The 24,471-nt window shown below is 49.5% G+C and overlaps 1 protein-coding gene across 1 annotated transcript; it reads right to left on the reverse strand.

The window, feature by feature from the left end:
• Positions 1–17,579: 17,579 nt before the first annotated feature.
• Positions 17,580–23,404, reverse strand: YIPF5 (Yip1 domain family member 5). Its single transcript, XM_065734937.1, has 5 exons — positions 23,205–23,404; positions 22,299–22,468; positions 20,860–21,005; positions 18,545–18,726; positions 17,580–18,071 (listed from the first exon to the last, which is right to left on the reverse strand). The coding sequence occupies exons 1-5, from the start codon at positions 23,306–23,308 to the stop codon at positions 17,909–17,911; spliced, it is 765 nt and encodes a 254-aa protein (XP_065591009.1). The 5' UTR covers positions 23,309–23,404; the 3' UTR covers positions 17,580–17,908.
• Between the last annotated feature and the right edge of the window lie 1,067 nt (positions 23,405–24,471).

The following is a 24,471-nucleotide window of genomic DNA, read 5'->3' on the forward strand; positions in this document are numbered from 1 at the left end:
AGATAACCACACAGATAAAACCCCTAAACTGGGGATAGAGGGAAGAGGAAGCAGAGAGAGTACACATCACCTTAGATAGAAAGCATGCATTTACCATGAGGTCATGCTCTTCAGTGATGAGCCTCGAGGATGGGAACCCAACTCCTGCTCCTGGCTCTGTGCATGATGCTGTGGCACAGGGCAGCTCAGGAGCAGCACGCAGCAATGGAACAAAGGTGACACGTTTCTGGAATGGTAGAACAGGGAAAAAAAGAGGCAAACCAGAGGCAGAGCTCAGCATGGGCGAAGTCTGACAGGCTGAAGCAATGGCCCATAGCAGTTGCTACGAGCATGAAGTAGGAAGAGCAGAAGGAAGGCTGGCCCTCTCGTGCAGCCTGCTGAGACAGCTGGCAGCTCAGCTCCAGCAGCACACCACTGCCCAAGCCAATTACTGTGAGTTGGATATTGGTGTATTATCTGATCAGATGTCACTGCATACCAGAGACCGACTCTGCAGGTTTGGAAAGCAGCTGCCAGGGGCCAACGTCCAGCTGCCTGCATCAGGGCAGAGTGATGCACCAGGGCAGTGCTGCCCCGATTCTGGTTTGGTTTTGAGTAGGACTGCATAGGAGAGCAGGACCAGGAGCCCAACCCACACCAACAGTACCACCATGGGGGCTGCAGAGCTGGGGCAGCTCTGGGTGTCAGTGCTATGGGGACAGGGCCACACTTTGACCCCGCAGACCTCACCCCAGCCCACACATCAGCACACAGCGGTAGTGAAGGGGGAGAAAACCGCAGCCCTGGTAACGCGGTGCCCGGCCGTCGGACCTCCCAGCCGTCCCTGCTGCTCAGCTTTGGAGCGGTGCTCGCGCTGCGGTTCCAGCTCACTTTGAGCAGAGGCCAACGGAGCTTTGTCACTCCGGGACAGCACCGGGAAGTCAGGCGAGAGAAGCACGAGGTAAAGATGTGACTCAGATCTTGAAGGGAAAGTGCTTCATTGCTCCATTTAGAGCACATTCCTCCCGGGCCTCTGGCAGCAGCTGCAGTGCAGGCGCAGCAGGGCCCTGGCAGCCCGCGTTGCTCCCCATGCCCGGGGCTGGAAGGGGCATTGCTGTTTGTTTTATTTTGGAAATCTGTCTGCTCTTCTCGAGGGGTCGGAGCTACCACATCTCCCCAGCGCTGCGCTCAGCCTGGAAGCCGTGCACTCGTGGCTGAAGAAATCCCTGTTCCTGAAGGACGTGGAGTTTGCCAACACCAACAAATGGTTTGTGTTTGTTTCAGCAAGCCCTGCCATCTCAGATTCTTAATGTGCCTGTGGACGAGGACCAAAGCTTTCATTACTGCTGGTGTAGACTTGAGGCAGCCTGTGATCTATTTCTATAGCTTGGCTGCATTCACTTTGCTCCCAGATCTCGTTTCTGTTGCGTGGAATTTCTCCTTTTGTTCAGCTGCTGCCATACAGCTCCAGCTCTTTCCAAGGCTGCAGAAGGTGTTCGGTCATTCTGTGCTAAATTCCCAATGAGAAAACCTCATCTGCCGCACAAAGCCCATATTGTTCTGGAAGAACATCTTGAGCACTGCAGAACCCAAACAATCCACTGCTGCCTCTCCAAGGGCGCGTCAGCAACGCGTGTGCCATGGCAGAGCAGCTCCACAGGACGGCACGGCCGCCAGAGGCAGAGCTGTTCACCTGGCAGTGCCTTCCCACCAGAGCAAACTGCAGCCAAAGGTGCTCCCTGCTTTGGGGAAGGGAAAGGGAGATGAGCCGAGGAGGGGCTGTGCATTTTACTGTCAGATCAGGTCTATGTGGTGCACAATGGCATTTCTCTAAGTCAGCCAACGGGATCCTAAGGACGTGCCGTTGTTACGTTGGACCTCTCATCCCCAAGGCCCTTTTGTAGTCTTACCAACAGAACTCACAAAGCCCAATGTACTGTTGCAGTACTTTGAGCACGTTTTTAAGGAATACCAGGTACCTCCAACACCTCTCCACAATGATGCGCAGCAGAACTCAGGCTCTGGTTGTTATCAGCTTTATAACAATATGTTAATGAGGAGCTCAGCTCGTCTCCCTCTGGCTGCGCCTGACTTGCTGCTGTACCCACATCCCACAGCTCCCTGCCCAGGCAGCTGCAGTACTGCCATGGGGAAGGGCTGTAAAGCTCCTGCGGGGTGAGTTGGGTACTCAGACACGGGCACTGTTGCAAGGATTGCACTCTTTTAAGGCTCCCATCATGTTGCACACAACAGCCTTAACTGTGTGCAACAGAGTGACCTCAGAGGTGATGAGGATGAACGCTGGAGAGCTGCGCGTGGGCAAAGCACCGCTCTGAGCCCCAACACTCCTCTGCTGCTCCCCTGTATGGCCCCAGGCAGAAAGCCCTGCTGACAGCAGCAGCTCTGCTGCTCCCCTGTCCCCACATTGGCTGTCCTCACAGCCTGGCCAGAAAAGCTTCAGCTCCTGCCAGGTCATTACCTCCAGGGCCCACGGAGCTGCAGATGTGTGCAGCAGCACAGACGAGCTCATTTCCAGAGCCAGACCACTTCTTTCCCCTCAGCTGCAGTGAGATGCCCAGGATGCAAGAAGGATGCTCTGAGTGAGCCACCTCCTACCCGACCCACCGCTCCTGGCTCGGGGCAGCTCTGATCCGTGGGATGTTCTGGGCCCACACTGCAGGTCCATGCCCACCTGAGAGCTCTACTGCTTCTGCAGAGCGACTTTGTTTGCACGCAGAGTTCTTTACAGATTTTTGATATTTCACCCCCATGGAGCAAAAGCCAGAGACGAGGGTGAGTTGCATAACTTATTACAAATAACCCAGCTCTTTATCTGCAAAGCGGGGTGCAGCAGATCTGTAATATCACCCGGACAGAAAGAGCTGCGTTATCTGCAATCTGTGAGCTGCTGCAGCACTCAGGGAACGTTTGCATTCCAGCACACAAACTCTGCTCACTTCTCTCAGCACATGGACCCCACTTACACAGGAGGGGCGTGAGGAGGATTAGGAGCGCTGAGGGGAGGGGTTATGAACAAAAAAGCAGCGAGTTTCCAAAGTCTTGCACTTACTGACCCATTCTCTGCTATGTCAGGCCTGCAGAATACAGGAACTTACGCTGAGGAACACCAGACTGCAGAAGTACAACAATTAAGGAAAACTGTTTAAAAAATAATAAAAAAAACAGCACAATCCTGCAACAGAAAAGAAGGGCAAATCCAAGGACTGAGGCCATGCAAATTTCCATTAACCTCAGGGAAAAAAAAATAAAAATCAGGACCTTGTCCAGAAGGCAGCAGAGGCGCAGCCAAGCAGATGGCCAAGGAAAACACGGCGCAGTCGGAACGGCCGCAGCCGTCCAAGCACCGCTCCAGCAGCTCCGGGTAGAGCTGGGCTCAAGGAACCTCCTCCCAGTTGGCAGAAGTGGAGCTTTCTCCTCCTGCAGCTGTCTATGGAGATGGCCGGACTCCTCCTTTTTGGTTTTGTTTTTTTAAATGTCTAATTTAATGCCTGTTAAGTGTTCCCAATCAGATATCATTTCATTCATTTCTGAGGGGGAAAAGCAGAACGTGATTCACTGACATTACAAGATGAACACGGGTACTCCTGAGCAGAGCTTAACACGGAGGTGCCCACAGGGCTCCCAGCAGCACCTCCAAAACGGCGTTTGTAGGAGGGGGAACGGCCCCACAGCACCATGGATGCGATGGCATTGGGTCTGGGGGCAGCTCACCAAAACCACCCCGCAGAAATGTTTCAAAGGTTTCACTTCAGCTTCAGTTAACTCCTTCTGCATGAACGCCAGCTGAAGGTCCCACACAGAATGCTGCTCTGCTCAGAGGGTCGGTCTGAAAGAAGCCCCTTTCTGAGGTCCTGAGCTGGAGCACTTGGAAGGAGCGTACCCTTTTTATGAACCATTTTTGTTCCATAAATGAATACTTTCCAATGGAAAAAGTGGTCTTAAAAATTTTCCAGACATCGCCATGCACAAGTGAATGCCACTTTGGTAATTAGAAACATAACGACTCCTATCGTGTGTCCACCCCAGCGGCGTTAGCTGCACGCTGCTCCTCTGCGTTTTCCCCCAGGCTTTAAAAGATGATGGCGTTATTCCCCTCTGCCCATCCTGAGCATACGTGCAATAATGTCCAAATTTCCTCCCCCAAGCAGTGGGAGGTGAGAACTTCTCACATAACAAATTGAGCCTCTCTGCACCCACCAGGAGCAGCAGCAGGGCCAACGCAGCCTGGCTGTGAGCTGAGCACAGCAGGACTGCACTGCTCATTCCCACCCAGCACAGCTCTCACCCTCGGGACTGAGGCAGACACTGCTGCCCCTCCCGGCCCACGGCAGGGCACCCAGCCTGCCCCAACCCTCCGGGCTCCCTCGGTCGGGCTGCAGGCATCACATCACGGGGCTCTACACGGCTGCTGGGATTTGTGCCCTCCTCCCCCCAGAACCCTGCAGCCCCACGCAGGCCGCGGATTAGCGCTGCTCTGCGGTGCAGTCAGGGGTGACGTTGTCTCTGGATGTATTTCTCTGGGACAGAAAGGTGACAAACAAGTTTAAGCCGTTGTCAGCAGAGCAGGTAATTGTGTTTCCACAGGCGATGATTCACTTTTCTGCCCACTGCAATCGAATTGCCCACTCGGGCACCTTCCTGTGCGGTGCGGCCGTGACCTTAATTCCCCATTCCCTCTCGCAGGGAGCCCTGCAGCCACCGAGGTTTGATGTGCAAAGCCCCTCCCTGTCCTGGTACAGCCAGGTCCATCAGCACGAGCCCGAGGCCATTTCCCTCATTTCCTGGCAGACCGCTGTGGGCGCCCTTTGAGTCTGCTCCTCTCACTCCGGGTATGTTTAATAACGTTATTTATGTGACACGTTTTGCAAAAGCCCCCAACGTGAGACTGAGAGCAGCGAGGACAGCACACGAGTTGGAGACAAAAGTTGGAGCTACAAACATATTTCAGTGGGTGCTGAAATGCAGAGATGCACAGAGCCCAGCAGTGCAGCTGCACAAAGCGTGCCGGCAGCCGCCCTGCCCACCTCCGTGGGCACGGGGTAATTACTGCAATTAACACAGGCACCAGAACAGCAATCAGCTCATACACCTTCCCAAGCTTCAACAGTTCACCTCTGTGCTCAGTTACACTGCACCTTCAGCACCACCTGCAGAGCCCCAGCACTTCCAATAACATTTAATTAACCAAATAATGACAGCGCACTCATCACGCTGCCAGCTTTTAAAATAGTCCTAAACATAACACTGCATTTTCACCAGACCTCCAGTGTAGGTCTGAGTGGCTCTCCACGTGTTGCTGTGTATCAGCATCAAGCAAGGGCTCTCGAGGATAGAGGTCAGCACATGGAGACACAAGTCTTGATCCAGAGAGCAAACGCTCCTCATAGAAAAGACTGATAGAGTAAAGAGGGCAATAGTTCAAGCAGCCTCTTGGTTCAGCATAAAACACAAACATTGCAATGCAGCATTAAAGTGTCACTCTGACTTAAACACGTGGCTCTGAGCCATTCCTTCGGCTGTTGCTGCTCAGCACTGTGCCGTTAACCTCTTCATGGTGCACCAAGCATCACTGCTTCAGGACAGCACCAGGCACTCCTATTAGCTCTGGGCTGGCACTTATGGTGCTTTTGGAGAGAAAATCTATTAGGATAAAAGTAGGATAGCCAAGATAAAGTCAGATACAGTGACACTGGCTGCCTTCCCAGGCACCCCACAAACCTAGCTGCTGTCCAGTGAAGATGACAAGGTCCCCCTGGGCACAGACTCCTCGCGTGGAAGAGGAGCTGCCAACACTTGTGTAGCAACAACCCTTTGTGCAGCCTTGGTGGATAGAGTGGGAAAGGCAGAGCATTGCTTTCAGGCCACCCAGGCCCCCAGTGCATGTGCCAGCGAGCAGAGGTAAGGCCCTGGCATCTGTCCTCAGGAAGAAGAGCCATTCCTCGGGCTGCTGGCAGGATGAGAGCACCAGGAGGGATCCCTCCAGGCCTCAGAGCCCTGGGGCTGGGCTCCCAGCAAGAAGCAGCCCCACGAGGCCAGGTGCTGCCCTCAACCCACACAGAGCCCTGAGCTCAGGCGTCAGCAGCACTGCAAAGAGATGCGGGATGAAGAGAATCAAGTGGGATGGGAAATAAATAACAAAGATAAATAAAATGCCCAAGCAGGAGGGGAGGGGCTCTGTGGGACAGGGGGATGCTCAGGGTGGAACAGCCCGAGTGCTGTGCCCCACTGCCAGCCGGGGCTGCCCAGATCCCAGTGCTCACAGAGCAGCCCCTTGCCTCCACGTTTGCCATTTTCCATCCTCTTGCTATATAAACAGCAATGACTACGAATAAATGTTAGCTTCCAACAACAAGCACTGTATGTATGGATTGCATACAGTTTAGATTCAGTGTTTTGGTTAAAAGGTCAGAGGAGCTCTCAAATATTTGGAAGAGGTATTAAATTTATAGCACCTAAAAAAAACCCCACAGTGCACAGTAAACACATGTGCCCAACTTGTGTGTCCATACGTACAAAGAGAATCAGCGCAGCTCAGGCAGTCAGCTGGTGCTGGAACAGAGGGCACCAGCAGCAGCCACACACTCACGGCTTCACCTCGAGATGCTTTGGGGACACCCTCACCCCGTGGCACGCGTTTCCTTTCACATTACCATTGGTTAAACCCACCCCTCGCACACACTGTGCTCACAGCTCTCCTCCAAACCAAGGGGCACCTCCTCCCGTGGAGGTTTATCCCCAGCAGTGGGGCAGGCGGACTCAGGAGCACACTGGGGGGACGTGGGCAGTGCCCCATGCTTGGCACCCCAGAACTACAGATGGGGGTGAGCTGCTCTGCAGCACTGAGCGCCCAGTACTGATGAATGATGATTAACAGAAGGATTGCAATTGCAGCCAGGCTCCGACACAGCACACCTCATCTCTGCGGCCATTCCAAGGATGACTTCAGCTCACTGCTCTAATTCCGGTTTGATCGCAGCACCTGCTGGTAAGGGGAGAGCTCCTGCGGGCTCTTTCTGCTAACACAGAGCCCTGAGGCCGACCAGGGCAGAATACCACCTTTGGAGAGCCCCTCAGAGCAGGGGTGTGTTACCACCGACAAGACAAAACAATGCACTCAGTTACATCACCTTTTGCTACACAGAAGTGGTGGAAAAGCAGAGAAGTGAAAGCGCCCAAACTCAGTTACCAGGAAATTGTGAACACTGCCAACTCCGGACACCACAGCACAGAGCAACACAGAGGGATGGAGATCACTATGAAGTCACGGGCTCATAAAGCCAGTATAGGATTTTAAGGAGCAGCTCAATCATTTTCCACTATTCCCCCATACAGTCCCCCGCCCAGAAGCCGTGCCACCTTTGATGCTTGCAGGCACAGCCCTACAGCAGCTATTGCTGCTCTCCTGGCCGTTACCACAAAGCTCAATTATGGGCATTTGCTTGAAGACCGAGATCCCAGAGACAAAACCCCAATTGCTCTTCCTCCAAATGCACTTAATGAATTCAGTTCAACCCCTGAGCAGGACCCCACAGCTCAGCCCCCATCCCCTACACCCCAGGGCAGAGCTGTGCCCTGGCTGAGCTGCTGCGAGGGGAAGGAGCACCACACATCCCCCGCAGCAGTGCCTGAGGTGCTCAACTGCTCAGGGCTGGCAAGCTCCAGGGAGAAGGAAAGCCTGAAGTTCAGAATTCCTTGCATAGAAGGCTCTTAGGGAGGAAAAAAGAAAAAAAAAAAAAAAGGAAAAAAAAAAATAAAAACCAGCTCCTAATCAAAATAGCATGGTCATTTTGATGTACATCACCTCTTGCTCTTTAGCTTATTTAAGTGTTTCAGTTGCCATAACAACAGAAAGCATTTTACTACAAACTAAAGTGAGCCCACTCCTCAGCGCACAGCAGAGCTGGCTGCCATCAGTGCAGCAGAGCAGGAAGGGACCCACGGCACAGGGCCACCAGAACGACAGCCACGAGCACCCCACTCAGCTCCGGCTTCCACCACTTCAGGACATACACGCAGGTGCAGAAAAGGACCAGCTCCCCCCACCCTGCTGGGTTTGCTCAGCACCCAGCAGCCCCAGTCCTGAGGGCAACAACCACCATGCAGCCCCAGCTCCCCCAGGAGCCCCTCCTGGGCATGCAGTCCCTTCCCCCCCACCCAGCAGCTCCCACCCCTCCATAGCAGGGCTTACCTGCACCCTGATCTCTGCAGCACACCACAGAAGGAAGCAGCTCCCTGGCCTGGCCGTGCTGATAGGCACAGCTGGGGAGGGGCAGTCCTGTGCAAATAAGGCTCACCTGTGCAGATGGATTTCACCTGTGCAGAGGGGCACAACCTGCAGCCATCAGCTAATTAACAGCCTAGCTCACTGAGCAGCTCCGTGGCTGCTGCAGGGCAGGGTGCCTCCCAGCAGCGGCAGTCCCTGCTGTCCCCACGCTGGCTGCTCTCTTTGCTGCTCTCCTGCTTTGGCTCCTGAGGCCTCGGGCAGCTCATTGCCTTTAATTGCAGCACTGAAAAGAGTTTTGATATAGAAAATGCCATCCTAAAGTTATTTGCTCTGCTCGAGAGCTAACGCTCTGCTTTCAGTCTGTTTTTATGTGTCTCTTGGACCTGACATATGGCATATTAATTACAGCCAGAGGCAACGAAGGAGCGTTACTCCTTTACAAAGAAGATGGAGAAACTCAGTTAAGAGAAGCTGATAAGGCAGTGCTGTGGGGAGCAGGCATTCTGCCTCCACTGGCTTCTGTTTCCCACCGAACGAAGCGGGATTTCCTTGCAGGATGTGTGGAATGTGGTTACTCAGCACAGCGAGGCGTGAGTGGGACAGGACACGGCGGTGGCAGAGGCCACGGGGGCAGCTCAGCATCGCCCCGCTCCCGGACACTGCCTCTGCACGGAGGCACTGGGCCCAAATCCCATCCTCCTCCGCATCCCTCTTTAGTTCTCGTTCCGTGCGCTCGTTAAGGTCTGTCGGGGGGTGCCCGGGCAGCGCTGGGCTGAACCCCGGGGGCGCCGCTGACCCTCATTCTCCAGGCATTGCGAACAGACGCGATCTGCTTTCTTCGCTGGAAGAACAGCGGAGCTCTTCCAAAACTTCAGCCGCGCGCAACGGGCGCCGTAACCGCACACGGGCGCAGAGCCGCGGGAGCGCGCTCCGTCCCACGGCCCCGGGCGTCCGCGGGGCCGCGCTCATTGCGCCCCGTGCAGAGCCGCGCGCGGAGCGCCCCCTGGTGGCCGCGGGAGGAACGGCCGCGCCTCGGGGCTGCAGCCCACGCGGGGAGCGGGGACACGGACGCGAATCGCGTGTTTTAAACGTGCGGGGCTCTTTGGCCAAAGAGCGGAGCCAGGGGAGTCTGGGGGGACGACTGGAACGTTCTGGAACACGTTCGGGGCTGCGCTGCCTCTGGGAGAAACGCAGCGTGGGGCGAACGGAGCTCTGCCCTTCAGGCACTGTGCACCTGCGGGTCCGGTCCCCCGTGTCCGTGTCACGGCCCCACGCGCGGCACCGCGCCCACGGGCACGGGCTCCGGCTGCGGTCGGAGGGCTCTGCTCGGGGCGGCCGTTGCTCTGAGAGAGAAGTGCCCGCAGGGCTCGTTTCTTCCCAATACCTGTAAGGCCCTGCGTGGTGTACTCGTAGGTTTGCGTTGCAGATATCTGTTCCTGTTCAGGCAGATCCCGCAGAAGATGAGTTAAAATGCAGCCCGAGAAGTATTGAGAAACCACAGGTACATAAATATATCAGTTAAATATTTTACTGGCTCAAAAAACGATGCAGTTCTGTGGCTGATAACAGCGTTGATTAACAGCGGGAGATAGCGATGTGCTTTTGTTCTGGCTCTGTGTTCCCAGCGGAGCAGCAGTGCTGCCATGGGGACGTGGGCTCAGCTCTGCCTGGTGGGCTCAGGGAGCCTCTGCCTGAGCCTCCTCCGTGCCTCAGTTTCCCCCTCTGTGACACAGAGGTGACAGTAATTCACCGCATTCCTTACACACCGGGTTGGCTGAGACTGGTAAAGATGGAAAAGGTATTTTGTAGGGAGAAAAACTGAGCAGAGCAGAGGGATAGCATGAGTCCCTGAAGTCCTGCTGGCTCTCCGAGCTCCACCACGCGCTGCATGCATCCACGGGTTACTCTGTGAAAGCCAACACTGCTGTCAACATGCACCCATCAGAGGCTGCAGCCCTGCCCATCTCCCGGCTGGAACGGAGGAAGCTGATGGGAGCAGAGAGAGGCTGCAGGGCCTGCGCCGGGTCAGGACATCCACTTGTTGCTTCGGACATTGGTGTGGGTGCCCACACTGAGCCATCAGCACTGCTGGCTGTGCTGGGGCGGGGGGATCTGCAAGGGAGATGTGGGCAGCCAGGACAGGGCTCCCTGTGCACCACTGCTGCCCTCCCCATGGCATTTCCACACTGCAGCTCCCCCGCTCCTTCTGCAGTTGGTGCATTAATCAAAGGCCCTGGAACGGAGAGCAGGACCATAGCAACAGCCTAACACAGCTGGGTGGTATCTAAACACTGAGACCGAATACATCGGAGTGAAGTGAGTTGTTTGGGGGATTGCACTTCAGGTTTCCATGGAAAAACCTCCCCTCAAACATACTCCCAGCTGAATTACTGTGTAAACTGGAGAGATGTTTCAGAGCTGCAGTGATGTTTTAATGGGCGCTGTCTGGCTGCCGCCGGTGCTTCACTATTTCAAAATATAGTTCAGCTGTCTTTTCTCCAGGGTCTTGAATTCCACCTATGTTTGCTTTCAGAAATAATGAAGGAACAAGAAATGGCCTCTGTGATTATTCATCATCTGCTGAGCAGCCCAGGGCGAAAACAGGCAAACAAACGCGCGGAGGTGGGGGCTGAATGCGAACAGAACACTTCAGGGCTACTCACAGCACGGACCAGGAGCAGCTCTTCAGAAATGCCCGCTGTGCAACCAGAAGGAAGCAGGAGAAAACTCCCTTCGAATTAATGAAGCAATTTAACTCGGAGGCTGCGGAAGAAAGACAAGAACTCCCGTTGTATTTCTGTAACGCGAGTTCTGCGATGTTGTGCTCCCTGTGCTCGTGGTTCAAGGGCAATCTGTGGCTCTCTGGGGATGCTTCCCTCCCTCCAGCAGGGCAGCACGGCTCCATGCTGTGGCTGAAGTAGCCCAGGTCATGCTCAGAGGGGCACAGCTCTGTGTTGGTGAGGAGGTGCACCATAGGACTTAAAATGCCGATTTGTACCTTGAGTATTTAAAGCCTTCCAGGATTCCCAGCACATAAAACTCTGATTTCAGCTGGTGAGAGTCACTGGGTCAGAAAAATTGGTTTTCTCACCAGAGCTGGGCTCCAGGGTAAGAACAAGGCATCGTGCTGCAGAACTACTGCATTCTTTGTACTAACACAGTGCATATTTTCACATGTACTGTACAGTACTGCTAGGACATTTTAATAACAAATAAGAAAATCTTTGTTTTTGAACACATGACTTGAAACCGTCTAGTTTGAATGTTTACATGCTACTTGAAATGGGATAATCTCCTGAGCCTCAGCCCACGGCCCCAGGGCTGGCACTGCACACAGCAGCAGGGCTGGCATTGCTGGGCAGCAGTGGGGCTCTGCAGGCCGTGCATACCACGAGGATTTACATAACATGGGGAAAAGCCAAGAAAATAATCCCAACTGAACAGAGTTCCTGATGCTCACATTCAAACAACTGACTGCCAGGGAATGTATTTTTCCTCTCCCCCTCTCTCTGTGCTTCCCATGATCGTTTGTTAAATATATGAAGACCTGCTCTTTGCCTCACCCTGGAGCACTGGGACCTTGTGTGGATTACTGCCTCTTGCAGTTCTCCAAAATGAATCACTGCATATTTGCAACAGGTCTTAGTGAAGTGATGGAAGTTACTGCAGAAAGCATGACCTCGTTCCCTCCACACGGAGCTCAGCTGGGTACGACAATGAAAGAGGCAGAGGTTAAGGAGCAGAAGGAGAAAGAGGCCTGCTCAGTTAAACCAGCCTCAACACCTAACGCTGATAACGTTATCAAAACTGCAACCAAGCGAATAAAATGAACGAGCCTCTTGCTTCGGAACTGTCATCTCAATTTGTAAACATCTGAATGAACAAATGCTTTTGATCTGGAAGAGCCTGAAGTTGGATGAACTGACGTACGGCAGTGAATCCTCAGCCACGCCGCTCCAGGACGGCACATCAGGCTGGGATGAAAGGACTGCGAGTGGGAGAATCCCAGGGGAGCGCAGGATGGGCAGAGATAACGCAAGAGCCAATTGTGGGTAATCAAGGAGATGTTCTTGGTACTGAGTCACTGCGGCTGAAACCCGCACTCAGGGCACCATTTTCCCACATCACATTATAGTCGTACATCCTTTCCCCTTCTTCAGCTCTTAAGAGCAATGAAATTGTTGGGGCCCCTTAATCAAATAAAACACAATTACACCACTTAATTATTATAATATAGGGATAATATATAATTATTATAATTTAGGGAGATGCACGGTGCTTACATGGAGGGTTCATGCTCTGAGCCACACCAGCAGATTCTGTTTGCCCCATAGTGCTGAGCTGCACTATTTCCCCACCCGCTCCAAGTGTCAGCTCCACAATTAGCAAACTGCTTTTAGAACTGATTAACGAACTCAGGCCCATTAACTCCCAGATTTGCTTAACTGAAGGCTGGCTGCTAAAATCTGTGACCCCATTTGCAGAGCATCAAGAAAATATTCCTTCAGCACAGAAAGCAAAACAAGAACCCTCTTCTCACACGTTGCAACAGCCAAAGCTCCGAACCCACGGCTATGTTGGCTTATGGAAGAAGACCCAAAATATCCAGTGGTGAAACTCTGTCCAGTGTGTCTCTGTATTCAGAGACAGTGAAGAAAGAGCAGTCAAGGCAGAGGCAAAGGGGAGAGTTCAGAACAAAAGCTACCAATGCTGAACACAACATTTTATGTCCATTTATCACATGTGTAATATAGAGGTGAAGGAGCGGGTGGCGGAGCAGCCCCCACTGCTCATGTTCGTGTCCCTTTGGGTGCTGAGGCTTCAGGGAGGTCAGAAAGCAGAAGGCACTGTGAGTGCTTCAGAGGGAGAAGTAGAGTTCAAATTGATCTACACAAACAGGAGACAGGATTGGAATCGTTATGGGGTAATTCATTAAAGTACACAGCCCTGTTTCAAAGAATAAACATCAGTGCATACAAACAAGGTGGGAAACCACGGGCTCAGCAGCATTTCTGCAGAAGGGGTTTGGGGATTGCAGGGGACAGCCACAGTTATTTCAAGGAGGAGAAGAATGACACGGGAAATTAGAATGAGTTCACCATTATGTAAGAGGCTGCTGCCAGGAGGAAGCGAATGAGCTGTCATTCATGTCTATTGTGGGGAGAGGAGTAATAGCAAAGTGCATTAAAGGAAGGAAGGAGTAGGAAGAAACAAGGCTGACATCACAGCCCATTTTCTACTCACAAAGATAGCAGAGCACTGATGAGGTGTTGGAGGCGGCAGTGTCACATCTCCGCACTGCACGGCCCCGCAGAGGGACCCCAGGAAGGGCAGCAGGTCAGCAGCTCACAGAGCAGGTCCATGGCCCTCCAAATAAACCAGACCACTTGGCAGACCTCGGCTCAGTGAGCCCACAAGAAAGCTTTGACTTCGAATTCAAATTGCTGCTGAAGTCTTTGCTGGTGTGTGCTCCCAGCAGCACTAAGAGCTTCCTACTGTCAGCCCCAACTTCTGCATGAAAGCAGATACAAGCTCCGTGATGGAGCAGCCAGCTCTGCTGAGTCAGCAGTAACACAGGTATCCAAGAGGATTATGTTTTCCTACACCAGCAGCAGAGGAGCAAAACTCTTGGGAAAAACGTAATAGCCGTATATATGGTAAGAGCATTGTAATCCCAAGAATGCTGTGGTGGAATTCAGCACATAAAGAAGTGGAGCAACACCCTCCTTCCCAAAGACACCAAACTACAGCAGTTTTTGGAAGAGGGCCATTCCAGGACTGCTGCCCAATCTTGGATGGTCTTCCACGTCACCATTCCTGATGAGGAACGAGACGTAGTGCATTTTTAATAACAGCACTTCCTCCAATAAAGCAAATAATAGGAGACAACAAAAAAGCACCTTAAGAGCACAGTGCCTGCAGTTCTCCCCAGCACAAACTGCTGCCTGGCTAATGGCCTGCTGGCTTTCATCAGGAAAGCACAACGCTGGCAAATACAGCTGACAGAACTTCCCATTACAAAACTTCTTCCACTTCCAAACTGTGTCCCAGAGCACTGGGCTGGGAATTCACCCCCAAAGAACAACCTCACTGTGCTTCACTGGGATGAAGATGGCCAAACGTAGCCAGACCTGGACAACCACACATCCCTTTACATTATCCCTCAAAGGATGCTTCCCTGCCTTGCAGGAGGTCCTCACATCTTGAGGTATTAGGGTTTGGGGTGCCTAAACTAATAAAAAAATCTTTACAAACTCTGAATCCCACAGATCACACACATCAGTCGTTTTCATTCTGGAGGGGTGCTATTTAAATAAAAAAGCCTATTGGTGAGAGGATGAATCAAGTTACACGGAGAAAAGACAGCACTACAACACAATGTGATCTGCACCATGAGCCCACCAGTACCTCCCAGCAGTTGGGAAGTGAAAAACTATTCCTGCTTTTGCACTGAAGAGAGAAAACAAAGACTTCTACAAAGAATGGGAGGCAGCAAACTTTTCCCATTGCCATGAGGGCTGCCCTGCAGACACAGCACCTCCAATTTCATGGGCCAGGGCTGAATCAGTGGCCCTGCTTGTAACAAGCAGCAGAAAGCCAAGCACACATCAGCTGCACAACTGCCTGGGGATGCAGGTGCCAGTGGTGGGGAAAACGAAGAAGGAAAAGAGGGGAGTGGCCTCCTGATGCTGAGCTGTGCCAGCCACAAGCCCTGCCTAGCAGCACACCAGGTATGCTGCTCACAGCAGAGAGGCTGCAGGCCCACCCAGTGGAGCTGCTGGAAACAGCAAGCCCCAGTTATCCCATGCCTTCATTTCTTACAGAAGCTGTAACCTGTGCAATAGAGTGGGTGCAGATGATGAAAATGATTTTTAAAAGGAGCTACCAGCATCTGTATTTGAATTCTTAAAGCTGAATAACAAGTGCCAGGAGAATGCAGGATGAAGCAGAGAAAGTTAATAGTGGATCCAGAACTAGGTGAGATCTCCAACATTAGGCAGTGGGAGAGTGTTCAGGTTCCACAGACAGGTAAAGTAAAAAAGGCACTTCCACAAGGAAGCAGGAATGAAGAATTACAGCACGCTGACAGTCACACCATGTGCTGGCAGGAAACAGTCTGACACTGAAAGACAACTGACACAGAAACAAGATCCAGGACTAAATCAGAGTAGAGAAAAAAAAAATCAATAGAATTGATTGTGGATAGGCAATAAACGGGGTCAACAGAACCACATTAACTGATTTATCACAGAGCTGGGATATTGAAGACCACCAGGTCAGGTGTTTTTATGAAGCTATGAATCAATGCTTGACACTGCTCCCAGCCGCGTGCAAATCAGGGCCAAGTTCTCCACATCACTGAGGGACACCTGAGGTGAACCCCAGCACTGCAGCAGAGCACTGTGCTTTCCAAACTCAGCAGTTGCATGGCACTGAAACAAATGTGTTTTGACATTTTCCACTGTGCACTTAGCTTCTAGGAGTACTTCTTGTTAAACTGTTTTTAATACATTTTTCTGTCAGAGCACAAATATATTATCTACAAAATCAATGCAAGCCTTAAGAAATGAACTGTACCCATAAAGTAAACTTATTCAGTCAACAAAAATAACACAGCAGTGTTTGAGAATTAGAACCTGGAATGCACAGGAAAGTCTGTGAGCTTCTGTACTTACTAAAAACATCCTATGTTAATTAGGTCTCACTTGTAAAGACAATCACTGTAAGTTACTTTAGCAGTACAGGACAGCATGCTCCACCAGCAGGTAATGCTCCTGGTTGGAAGCAGGAAGAACTCTGTGCACCAGGGCCCGCTCACTGCAAGAACAACCAGAGAGCACTGACTACAGCACTTCACCAAACAAATGCAACAGTCTGATGTAGGATGGTGACTAGTAATAAGGTATCAGAACAGAAAATCATCTGGCCTCTTGAATTCCTACCCAAAGAAAAGTTAAGGCTTTTTTTTCCCCTCTTATGCACGAGTTTTAAAATTCATTACCATAGCAGCACTGTGCATCACTAACTGGTTCTTAATGGTTGTACACTCATGCAGTGTGTCCCACAACTCCCAGTAACACAGGATAAAATGGCTCTGGATGATAACAGAGGATCTGGTCAGTAACTTCCAGCAGCACCAGGAAGGCATTTTTAGGAGAGCATGAAGAATTGAAGAAAGAGCAAAGAATTCACTCTCATCTCACTAAGATGAAGGCTCACAATGTAAGCAATGGCAGCTTTCCACCAAGCTTGCCTTCAAAGTAAGGCCCATTTGCACACTGAGGCTTCGCAGGTGCCAACAGAACACTTCTGGTTCAGCCCCAGAGACCTTCAGACAGATCCCTCCACAGTCCCAGCAGATGAACATGAGACAAACACCCACCATAAATACCATGAAGTAAAATCCCTTGGATTAAATTGCCAACAAAATAGTAATACTTCATTAGAGTGTTCCCATTTCTGGGTGGGGGGGGGGGAGGGAAGTGATGACCACATCCCCTCCCTGTGAGGAGTGGAAGTGCCTGCATCCTTTTCTGGCTTACTCTGACAATGAGCAAGAGCTTGCATACAGACCAAGCACCGTTGCTCTTCCACTTCTCACATCTGTGATCTAGTTTGTGGTAACAGTTGCTTGCAAAAAGTCTCACATTTCTCAAGTACAGTTAAACATTTCTGGCTGAAACAAGTACCAAACCCACTGATCAAACATAACTTTAAATAGGATTTTGCTGCCATATGAAGGTTTATATTTCAGTAACTGAAGTTCACTCAAAAATAAAGATTGGAAGAAGCAAACACCATTTTCAAAATCTAAGGAAAATTTAATCAGTGTGCCTTAAATTACTTTTACAGTAACAACAATACTGACAAGCATTTTCAAAATGGTGTTTTTCTTGGAAGGGCTGCAGGAGATTACTCTCCACTGCTCATTTGTGCACCATTAGGAAAAAAGCCTCTGGCTGAAGTCTTCAGAAATTCAGGTTAACATATAGCTACTTAGACATCCAGACGTACTCATATTTCAAGTGTGACAATTACAGAAACCTCTGATTTTAAAGCATCTGTTTTCTAATTCGTTTTTTCAGTTCCTGACATCCTGAAATACTATCACATCAAATGAACACGTAAATGAGACTACTGAACTTAAAGAGTGTATTTGTTAGAATACAGGAAGTCATTGTGTACGTTCTGTGCACCTGGGAAGAGGGCAGAGAAACAGGTTCTTTGTTACTGCAGGTTTATTCAAAGAGAATGCCAAATCCACACCGTCCGTGGCTTTGTCAACTTCTGCTAAGAAAAATCTTACAGTCTGTAACCCTTCTCCCTCCCCTCTCCTTCACCCCCCCCCAAAAAAAAAAGACCTGAACTAACCCCACCCATCTTGCATAAACAACATAAAGTTACTTTTCTGAAGATATAGGAATGGGAAAAAAAATTACATTAATTTGATAAGCATGAACACTTATTAAAGCTATAGACACCTCAGGTCAATTGAGAACGGTATTCAAAGTTCTAAAAAAGTGAACACAAGACATTTGCTTCCATTTTCCCGATGATTTAAAACCTGTCTAAGTTTGTGATGTCACCACTGTACAGGTGTTTGCAGCTGCTTCTGGTCCAATGAGATCTCCCAAGTTGATAGCTTCAGTTTGGCCCGCTGGAGTCCAACGAATTGGAGTCTATTCAGAACACAGAAATGAGAGCAAAGACCCCATACAATAAAGCGCAGGGGTATGCTACTAGAAGTTGCTGTCCTTCCATTGCTAAGGCAGAAATAAAGATTTTGGAAGCAGAAAAGCTGCACCAGCCAATGATCCCAGCCGTGAGTATAATTCCCATCACTCCCCTGTAAAGATAAAAATAAAACCAGAACTCATTTATGACTTGTGCATACACTTACAGGAACTGTAACTGGATCCAACACCTCTTAAAAGCTAAAGCCCTTAGAATTCATGTCTCTCTCTTGCTTTAAAAGAAGTCACACTGATTTCCTTCAGCCTGAAAAATTCCATTTTGCATCTTAACTCACAACTAGCTCCTAGACATGGCAGGTACTAAGATTTACCAGATTCAAAGCTGACTGAAAACAATGCTGTTGTTTGATTCTGTGCATTTAACAGCTGCTGACTGACTCAGAAAAAAAGAAGGGTGGGAACACTGCTTCTGCCTGAAGAGCATCAATATTTGTAATTTTACACTTACTACAGATTTCTGTCACATCCAAATTACCTTCATCACTGAATATCAGGATTTCAGTTACTAGCCACCTTTATCTCACAGGAGAGGAGTCTACCATCAAGTTACTGTTTATGTACTTACTGCAATGAAAACACAATGGCAAAAGTGGAGAGCAGGATCATAGGAAGAAGGCAGTATCCAAGGACACTGGCAACACAGCCAAACGAGACACCCGTCATGCTCATCAGATTCAGGAGACAAAACATCCCTAAGCATCCAATTGCACTTATTCCATACACGTAGCCAAACTGAATTTTACCAGCCTGAAAGTCAAGCAGAGCAGTGCATGTTAATTATCAGGAGAGGTGATGTTCCTCACAAGAAAACAAAAGAAGAAAGAAAACTGGACATTTCTAGAGCATCCTCATTTTCCCCATTGTCCCTCCAGTCCTGATAACCATACTCAAATCCAACATACAGTATCTTCCCATAACCTAAATTCCAGCACAAGTATGTGCCCCAGGCACCCAAGAAGCATGCTTTTCCTAAGATTACATACTTCAATAAATAGATTTTAATCAAATTGGTATTGTCTGGACTGCAAAAGCCTATGAGTTTTCAGCAACCAATTTGTTACTATGCCTCGAAAATTTTGTGATAACCAACTTTGCAGAAGTGAAGACTGAAGAAGTTTGGAACTTTACAAATCCAGTTGGAATTTGCAATAGACTCCACAGAGTTGTGGACAACATAAATCACAAATAAGCAGTGAACTCATCCCTCTCTGGAACTTCTTGTGGGGGGAAAGCACTGGGGCAGACGACAGCCTTCAGCCCCTGCTCAGACATGTGGGATCAGTCCAAAGCTGTGCCAAAGCAGGCTCAGTGCTGGGACACACTGCCTCATGCTGAGGGTGATCAAACACTGGATGGGCTTCCTAGAGGAGGAAGTGCTGTCTAAATGCTGTCTCATGCTGGTCAGTGTTCAAGAGGTTTGAAAAACACCCTCCCAAACGTGCTTTAACTTTTGGTGATCTTCACAGTTCCCTTCCAACTGAACTCTCCTATAAAAGTTCCTTGAACAGCTGAAACTGAGCTGCCAAGTACTGTATACAAAGAGCAGATTTAAGTCATACAGATTAAAAAAAAATCCAAGTCAGAACTTTGCTTAACTTGGAAGCATGTTATTTTGTAGCACGTGCACCCCACATCAGCATTTGATTCTCCGACAATATGACATGATCAAAATGCCACAATTGCAGCCCTCCAGGTGCTCCTCTGGTGCACAGCTCCTACACCTGCCTCCCACTAACTTCCACACCACAGGTATTTGTAGCACAGCTCTGCCTTCCCTCGAAGTGCTATGAAACCTGCTTTAATCCTTTCTTTTTCCTAGCCTGCACCTGCTTTCCCTCACTACACTTTCATTCTTACTCAGTATTTTTACTTAAAATGCAAATAAAATAATAAAAATAACACCGACAGGGCTCCAAACACCACAGGAGAAAGAGATCATTCCTCACTAAGAGTACATTCAAAACTCTATTACAAATACATCTATTAACTCTGCTGCCCCAGTTGCCATAAATAAAAGTTACATCTGGAAGTAGGCTTACACTCCCTCAGTACCAAAGCCCTGCAAAACAGCAAAGTGCCATTCCAGAAAAAAATAAATGCAGCGCCCAAAGACATTTAAAGAAGAAAACTCATTAAAAATACTGATGCTTCCTATGACAAGGAAGTCTGTCTGCTGATTTAATAACTCATTCATTTAATAACTGACACTTCTGAGTCATTAAAGCACATTCTAATTTCAATGAAGTTCAATTAAAAAAAAAGACTTCATCAGATGATGACATATTATGAAGTATAAACCATTTGGACACAGATTTACTTTAAAAGTGTTTTAAGACTGGCTCAGCTGTACTAGCACTGCCGAAATCACACTGCATGAGCTTCCTCACACCTGGAGGAACAGTGAAGAAACAACAAAGTATCATACAAAAGACAAGGTGAAACGAAGCAGAGACACCTGAAGCAGTAAACACCAGAAGCTTCAAAATGCAGTGCATGGTTCTGAAAGTACAGCAGCTCAATCTCTTAAAAGCTACAAGTAAAATCTGAAAACATGAGCCACATCTGTTCTTGTGACCAAAACAATCCATATTACTCAAAAACAAAGCATGTACACAAAGATGCACTGCACTGAAGCAAACACAAAGGGAAAGCAAGCTCTAAAACCCTCATTTAAACTCTGCAAAAGAAAAAGGATAATTATTAACGCCAACGAGTTATTGTACCAAGGCCCATCTCCTCATCCATGGAGTTAGAAACTCTCCCTCAGGATGCGTTTTTGTACCTTCCAGGCTAAGGAGTCACTTCCAAAACAGACAACATGTAATTTGGCTCCAGGTGTGTTGAAGCATAAATAGTAACAGGAGGCATTTAGTATCTTACCAGCAACAACGTGGCTCCAAAAGCTAGACAGAAGACCATTGGTCCAGCCAAGTCAGTCTCATTCATGATGCTGCCATCTGCTACTTTTAATGGGTGCAGAACCGTTAGTGTCTTCTGCCAGATGTGGTCAAAATTGATCCCCAACTCTACAAGTTACATGAAAAGAATTATGCATATATCATTTCCTCCCAATTCTCCTCTTGCCCTGTCTGCTCCGCTGTCAGTTTTCCCTGCCTCTCCACTTTAAATTCTTCTCTAGGAATTATCCTACAGGAACCAGAGAATGAAGTAATTCCACCTCTCCTCAAGGTGCTGACCACATTGCTTCAACAAATTCCAGGTCTCAAACACTCTGAAGTGCTAAGCTGGCTTCTAAAGAACCAGATAAGAGCACAGGAGTGGGGTTCTGTGTCAGACCAAAGTACAGTTAACCCCAAACACTGCTGCCCTTGTAAGTGGCCTAAAGCACATACATACATACAAAAACATCCAAACAAAATATGCACATTTCTCAAATATTCCCCAAGTTTGCAGTGACTGGTGGCTCAAACATTTCTAAATCCAAGTAGCTTCTCTACGCTTAGCTCCCCTTCAGTGGGCTTTGCTTTCACACAGCAGCCATCCTATCATTGAATCCACTCATACACAGTCATCTCTTTTAACACTGATGCCTAATGACACGTGTTTTACAGCTCCTTGCAGCTGGAAATGATTTCAAGTCCCCATCCACACAATTCCACCACAGTTGCACATGAAAACCTGGTTATGAATGCAGTAATCATATGCCCACCTTGGGCCCTGAGAAGCATCTACATAATGCACTGCGTGAATAACACACATAAACCCAGATGTGTGGAAGAAAAACACAACTGACAACTCTAAATCAGCAACTGAAAGAACTTCTTCAGTTATTTGGCAATTAACAATGAGGCATGAGTCGAAAACTCAAAGCGTCCATCCAGACACTCACTATACATCCATTCTGGCATTTGGCAAAGTCTGTACTCCGTACAGGAATTCCTGCAATGTTTACCACTTGCCTTCGGCAATGAAAAGTTTCAGTTCTAACCACAGAATCAACTGAACCTAACAGCATCAATTTGTTTCCACAAAAAGTGGACATTTTTAAGTATTTTTTTTAAATTTACCACCGAAAAAATGAGTATTTTATCACAGCCAGGCTATTTAATCTATCCCACCTTCCACAGAACAGCTTATTATTTATAAATAAAGCATAATCCTAAAACTCTGTCCAGGAATTCATGTAAGATCATGCTTTCTGTATACTAAAATACAGTTAAATACAGAAAGATAATGAGAATATCAACTCAGTTGCATACTTTCAGAAGCAGAGAATCAACACCCTACTACACAAATCACTCAAACTGGGGGCCAAGTGGAAGGAGTTTTGCATTTTGGCTGTAAATCACAAGTTATACCTTCTAATAGAGGAGGCTCATCCTCAAAATTGCTTCCATAGAATGACTGTGCTGAAGTTGGAGAATATGTCTGTGTCGGCTGGTAAATCTGCCCTGTGTAAGGCTGCTGCTGCATCATCTCGGGAGGGACAAATCCACTTTGCTGAGAGTACTCGTAGCCTCCATACTGCCTATAAAGAATTACATCAGATCATGGATAGATAAAGAAATTTATTTTAAATGCCTCCATAGAAAAGTCAAAGCTCACATGCAGTAGGCAATCAGTCCTGCCTGTCTTCTTGTTTTAGTTACCTTCAACAATCCCTCCTCAGATCCAGGCCTGCTGGGCACTAAAGTGCATTCTTCTATTGAAGCTTTTATAAACAGTACTGATGGGCTGAAGAAGTCATGCTGCTAGCAGCTAAACAAATTACTATTGCTGTACATGCCAGCATTGCTTTCTGCTTTCAAATCATAGGCCTGCACCATCAACCATGACTACTGCAGCATTCTAACACATAAGAGTAGGAAAACTGTCAGAAAGCAATTCAACTGTACCTTCATCACTACTGACATCTCATTTGATGCCAGCATTAACTATTTAGAACGTGTGTTCACAAACTCAGTTACAGAACTAAGTAGCTCACTCTATCACTCTTGTCTCCCTCTATATTTAAAGGGGATTCAAGAAAAAAGTAAAGTGAGAAGTTTCAAAGCCCTGTTTCCCTCCGCTGCTGCGTCACAAGCACCAGCCAGGGTTAGGACACAGAGGAAGGCATTACCACATGGAAGTTAAACGCTTTATGATGTTCACCAACGGGAAGCAATACGGGGAAAAGCAGCTTCTCAGCTTCTGCTTCACATTTACTAAGGAGGGGGAAAGCATACGAACAGATGAGCACAAGGAAGGACCCGCACCCCGGCTACCTGCTGTAGGGCCTCCCGCCGCCGTACTCGTAGGGCTGCGCCTGCTCGTCGATGCTGTAGCTGGTCTGGAAGAACTCCGTGTTGAAGCTGTCGAAGCCGGACATCGCCGCCGCCTGCGGGGCGCTCAGCCCGGAGGACCCGCGGATCTCCTCACGGGCAGCGGCCCTCGGGGCGCTCCCGCGGCCTCAGGAGCCGTGTCCCGCTGCCTCAGGAGCCGTGTCCCGCTGCGGTCGGGCAGGAGCGACTTCTCACAGCGGTGCCGCCGCGCCGCACCCCCCGCGCACCGAGCACGGCCCGCACCCCCACAGCGCTGCGACGTGTCAACGCGCCGCGAGAGCACTTCCGGGGGCAGCGCCCTCACGCATGCGTACATGAAGGGCTACAGCGCCCCCACTGAGCATGCGCAGTCCGCGGCCCCGCCCTCTGCCTGCGTGGCGCCGTCGCTCCTCCCGCGCACGCGCAGTATCGCGTTGCTACGGGAACGAGGCGCGGGGCGCCGGAAGATGGCGCCCGGCGCTGTGGGTGTTCCCGCGCTGGTCCCCGCGGGGCGGTCCCCACAGTTTCAAGTCTCCCTGTAAGAGTTGAGGAGCACAGCTGCTGCGCGCTTGCACCGAATAATTGTCATGTGCTGCCATGTTCACGCGTGGTGCAGCCACCACTGAAATGTAACCTTAATTTTAATCGTGCTCATAAATCCTTTACTTGTGTTAATCCATGAGAATCCCAGCGGGCGCTTTGGGCCGTGCACCCATGGGGCGGGAGCAGGGATGAGCGGTGCCCAGACAAACCCTCATCTCCGCTTCAGCCAGTGCAGAGATGGAGCAGGGCCGTGCAGATTGCACGTGGTGTGGTGGTAGGGCGTGCTGCACGGCCCTCTGCTCCCTGCTGCGTGTGCACGTGGCCCTTGGACCACAGCTGAGCGAGCGGTGCGGGCAGGTGGTGGGTGTGATGGGTGGCTGCCCCAGGAACGGGGCAGCACTGGGCTGGGGCTCACCTCAGCCCTTGTCGGTTAAAGGCGGCGCTTTTGGTTTTATTGCTTATGTTTTACTTTGTGATTTTATTTACGTGTTTGTCCCTAAGGCCAGAGTTTAATTACATGGAGTGGTTTTGTCTCCATGTTCAGTATCCTGACCTGGGATCTTGCTGCATCTCCTAATTGGAATGGAATGTGCTGTTCACTACACAAATGGGAGAGTTTTGTGTGAAAGGGACTGTGTTGGTGATGATGCTACTGAGAGAAAAGGAAGTAATTGCTGGTGTTCAGTTA

This window comes from Cyrtonyx montezumae, unplaced genomic scaffold (genome assembly GCF_038088225.1).
Source record: "Cyrtonyx montezumae isolate F1298 unplaced genomic scaffold, pur_monq_1.0 scaffold_18, whole genome shotgun sequence".
In the NCBI taxonomy this organism is placed as follows: domain Eukaryota; kingdom Metazoa; phylum Chordata; class Aves; order Galliformes; family Odontophoridae; genus Cyrtonyx; species Cyrtonyx montezumae.

What these genes read in the sequence shown, in the direction of transcription:
- YIPF5 (XM_065734937.1), bottom strand. Translation starts at nt 23,308, where the DNA reads ATGTCCGGCTTCGACAGCTTCAACACGGAGTTCTTCCAGACCAGCTAC. An exon ending in TGAGCCTCCTCTATTAGAAG is followed by an intron (nt 21,006 to 22,298) that starts GTATAACTTGTG and finishes TGTAACTTGTAG; the next exon opens with AGTTGGGGATCAATTTTGAC. An exon ending in GCCATTGTGTTTTCATTGCA is followed by an intron (nt 18,072 to 18,544) that starts GTAAGTACATAA and finishes TTATCTTTACAG; the next exon opens with GGGAGTGATGGGAATTATAC.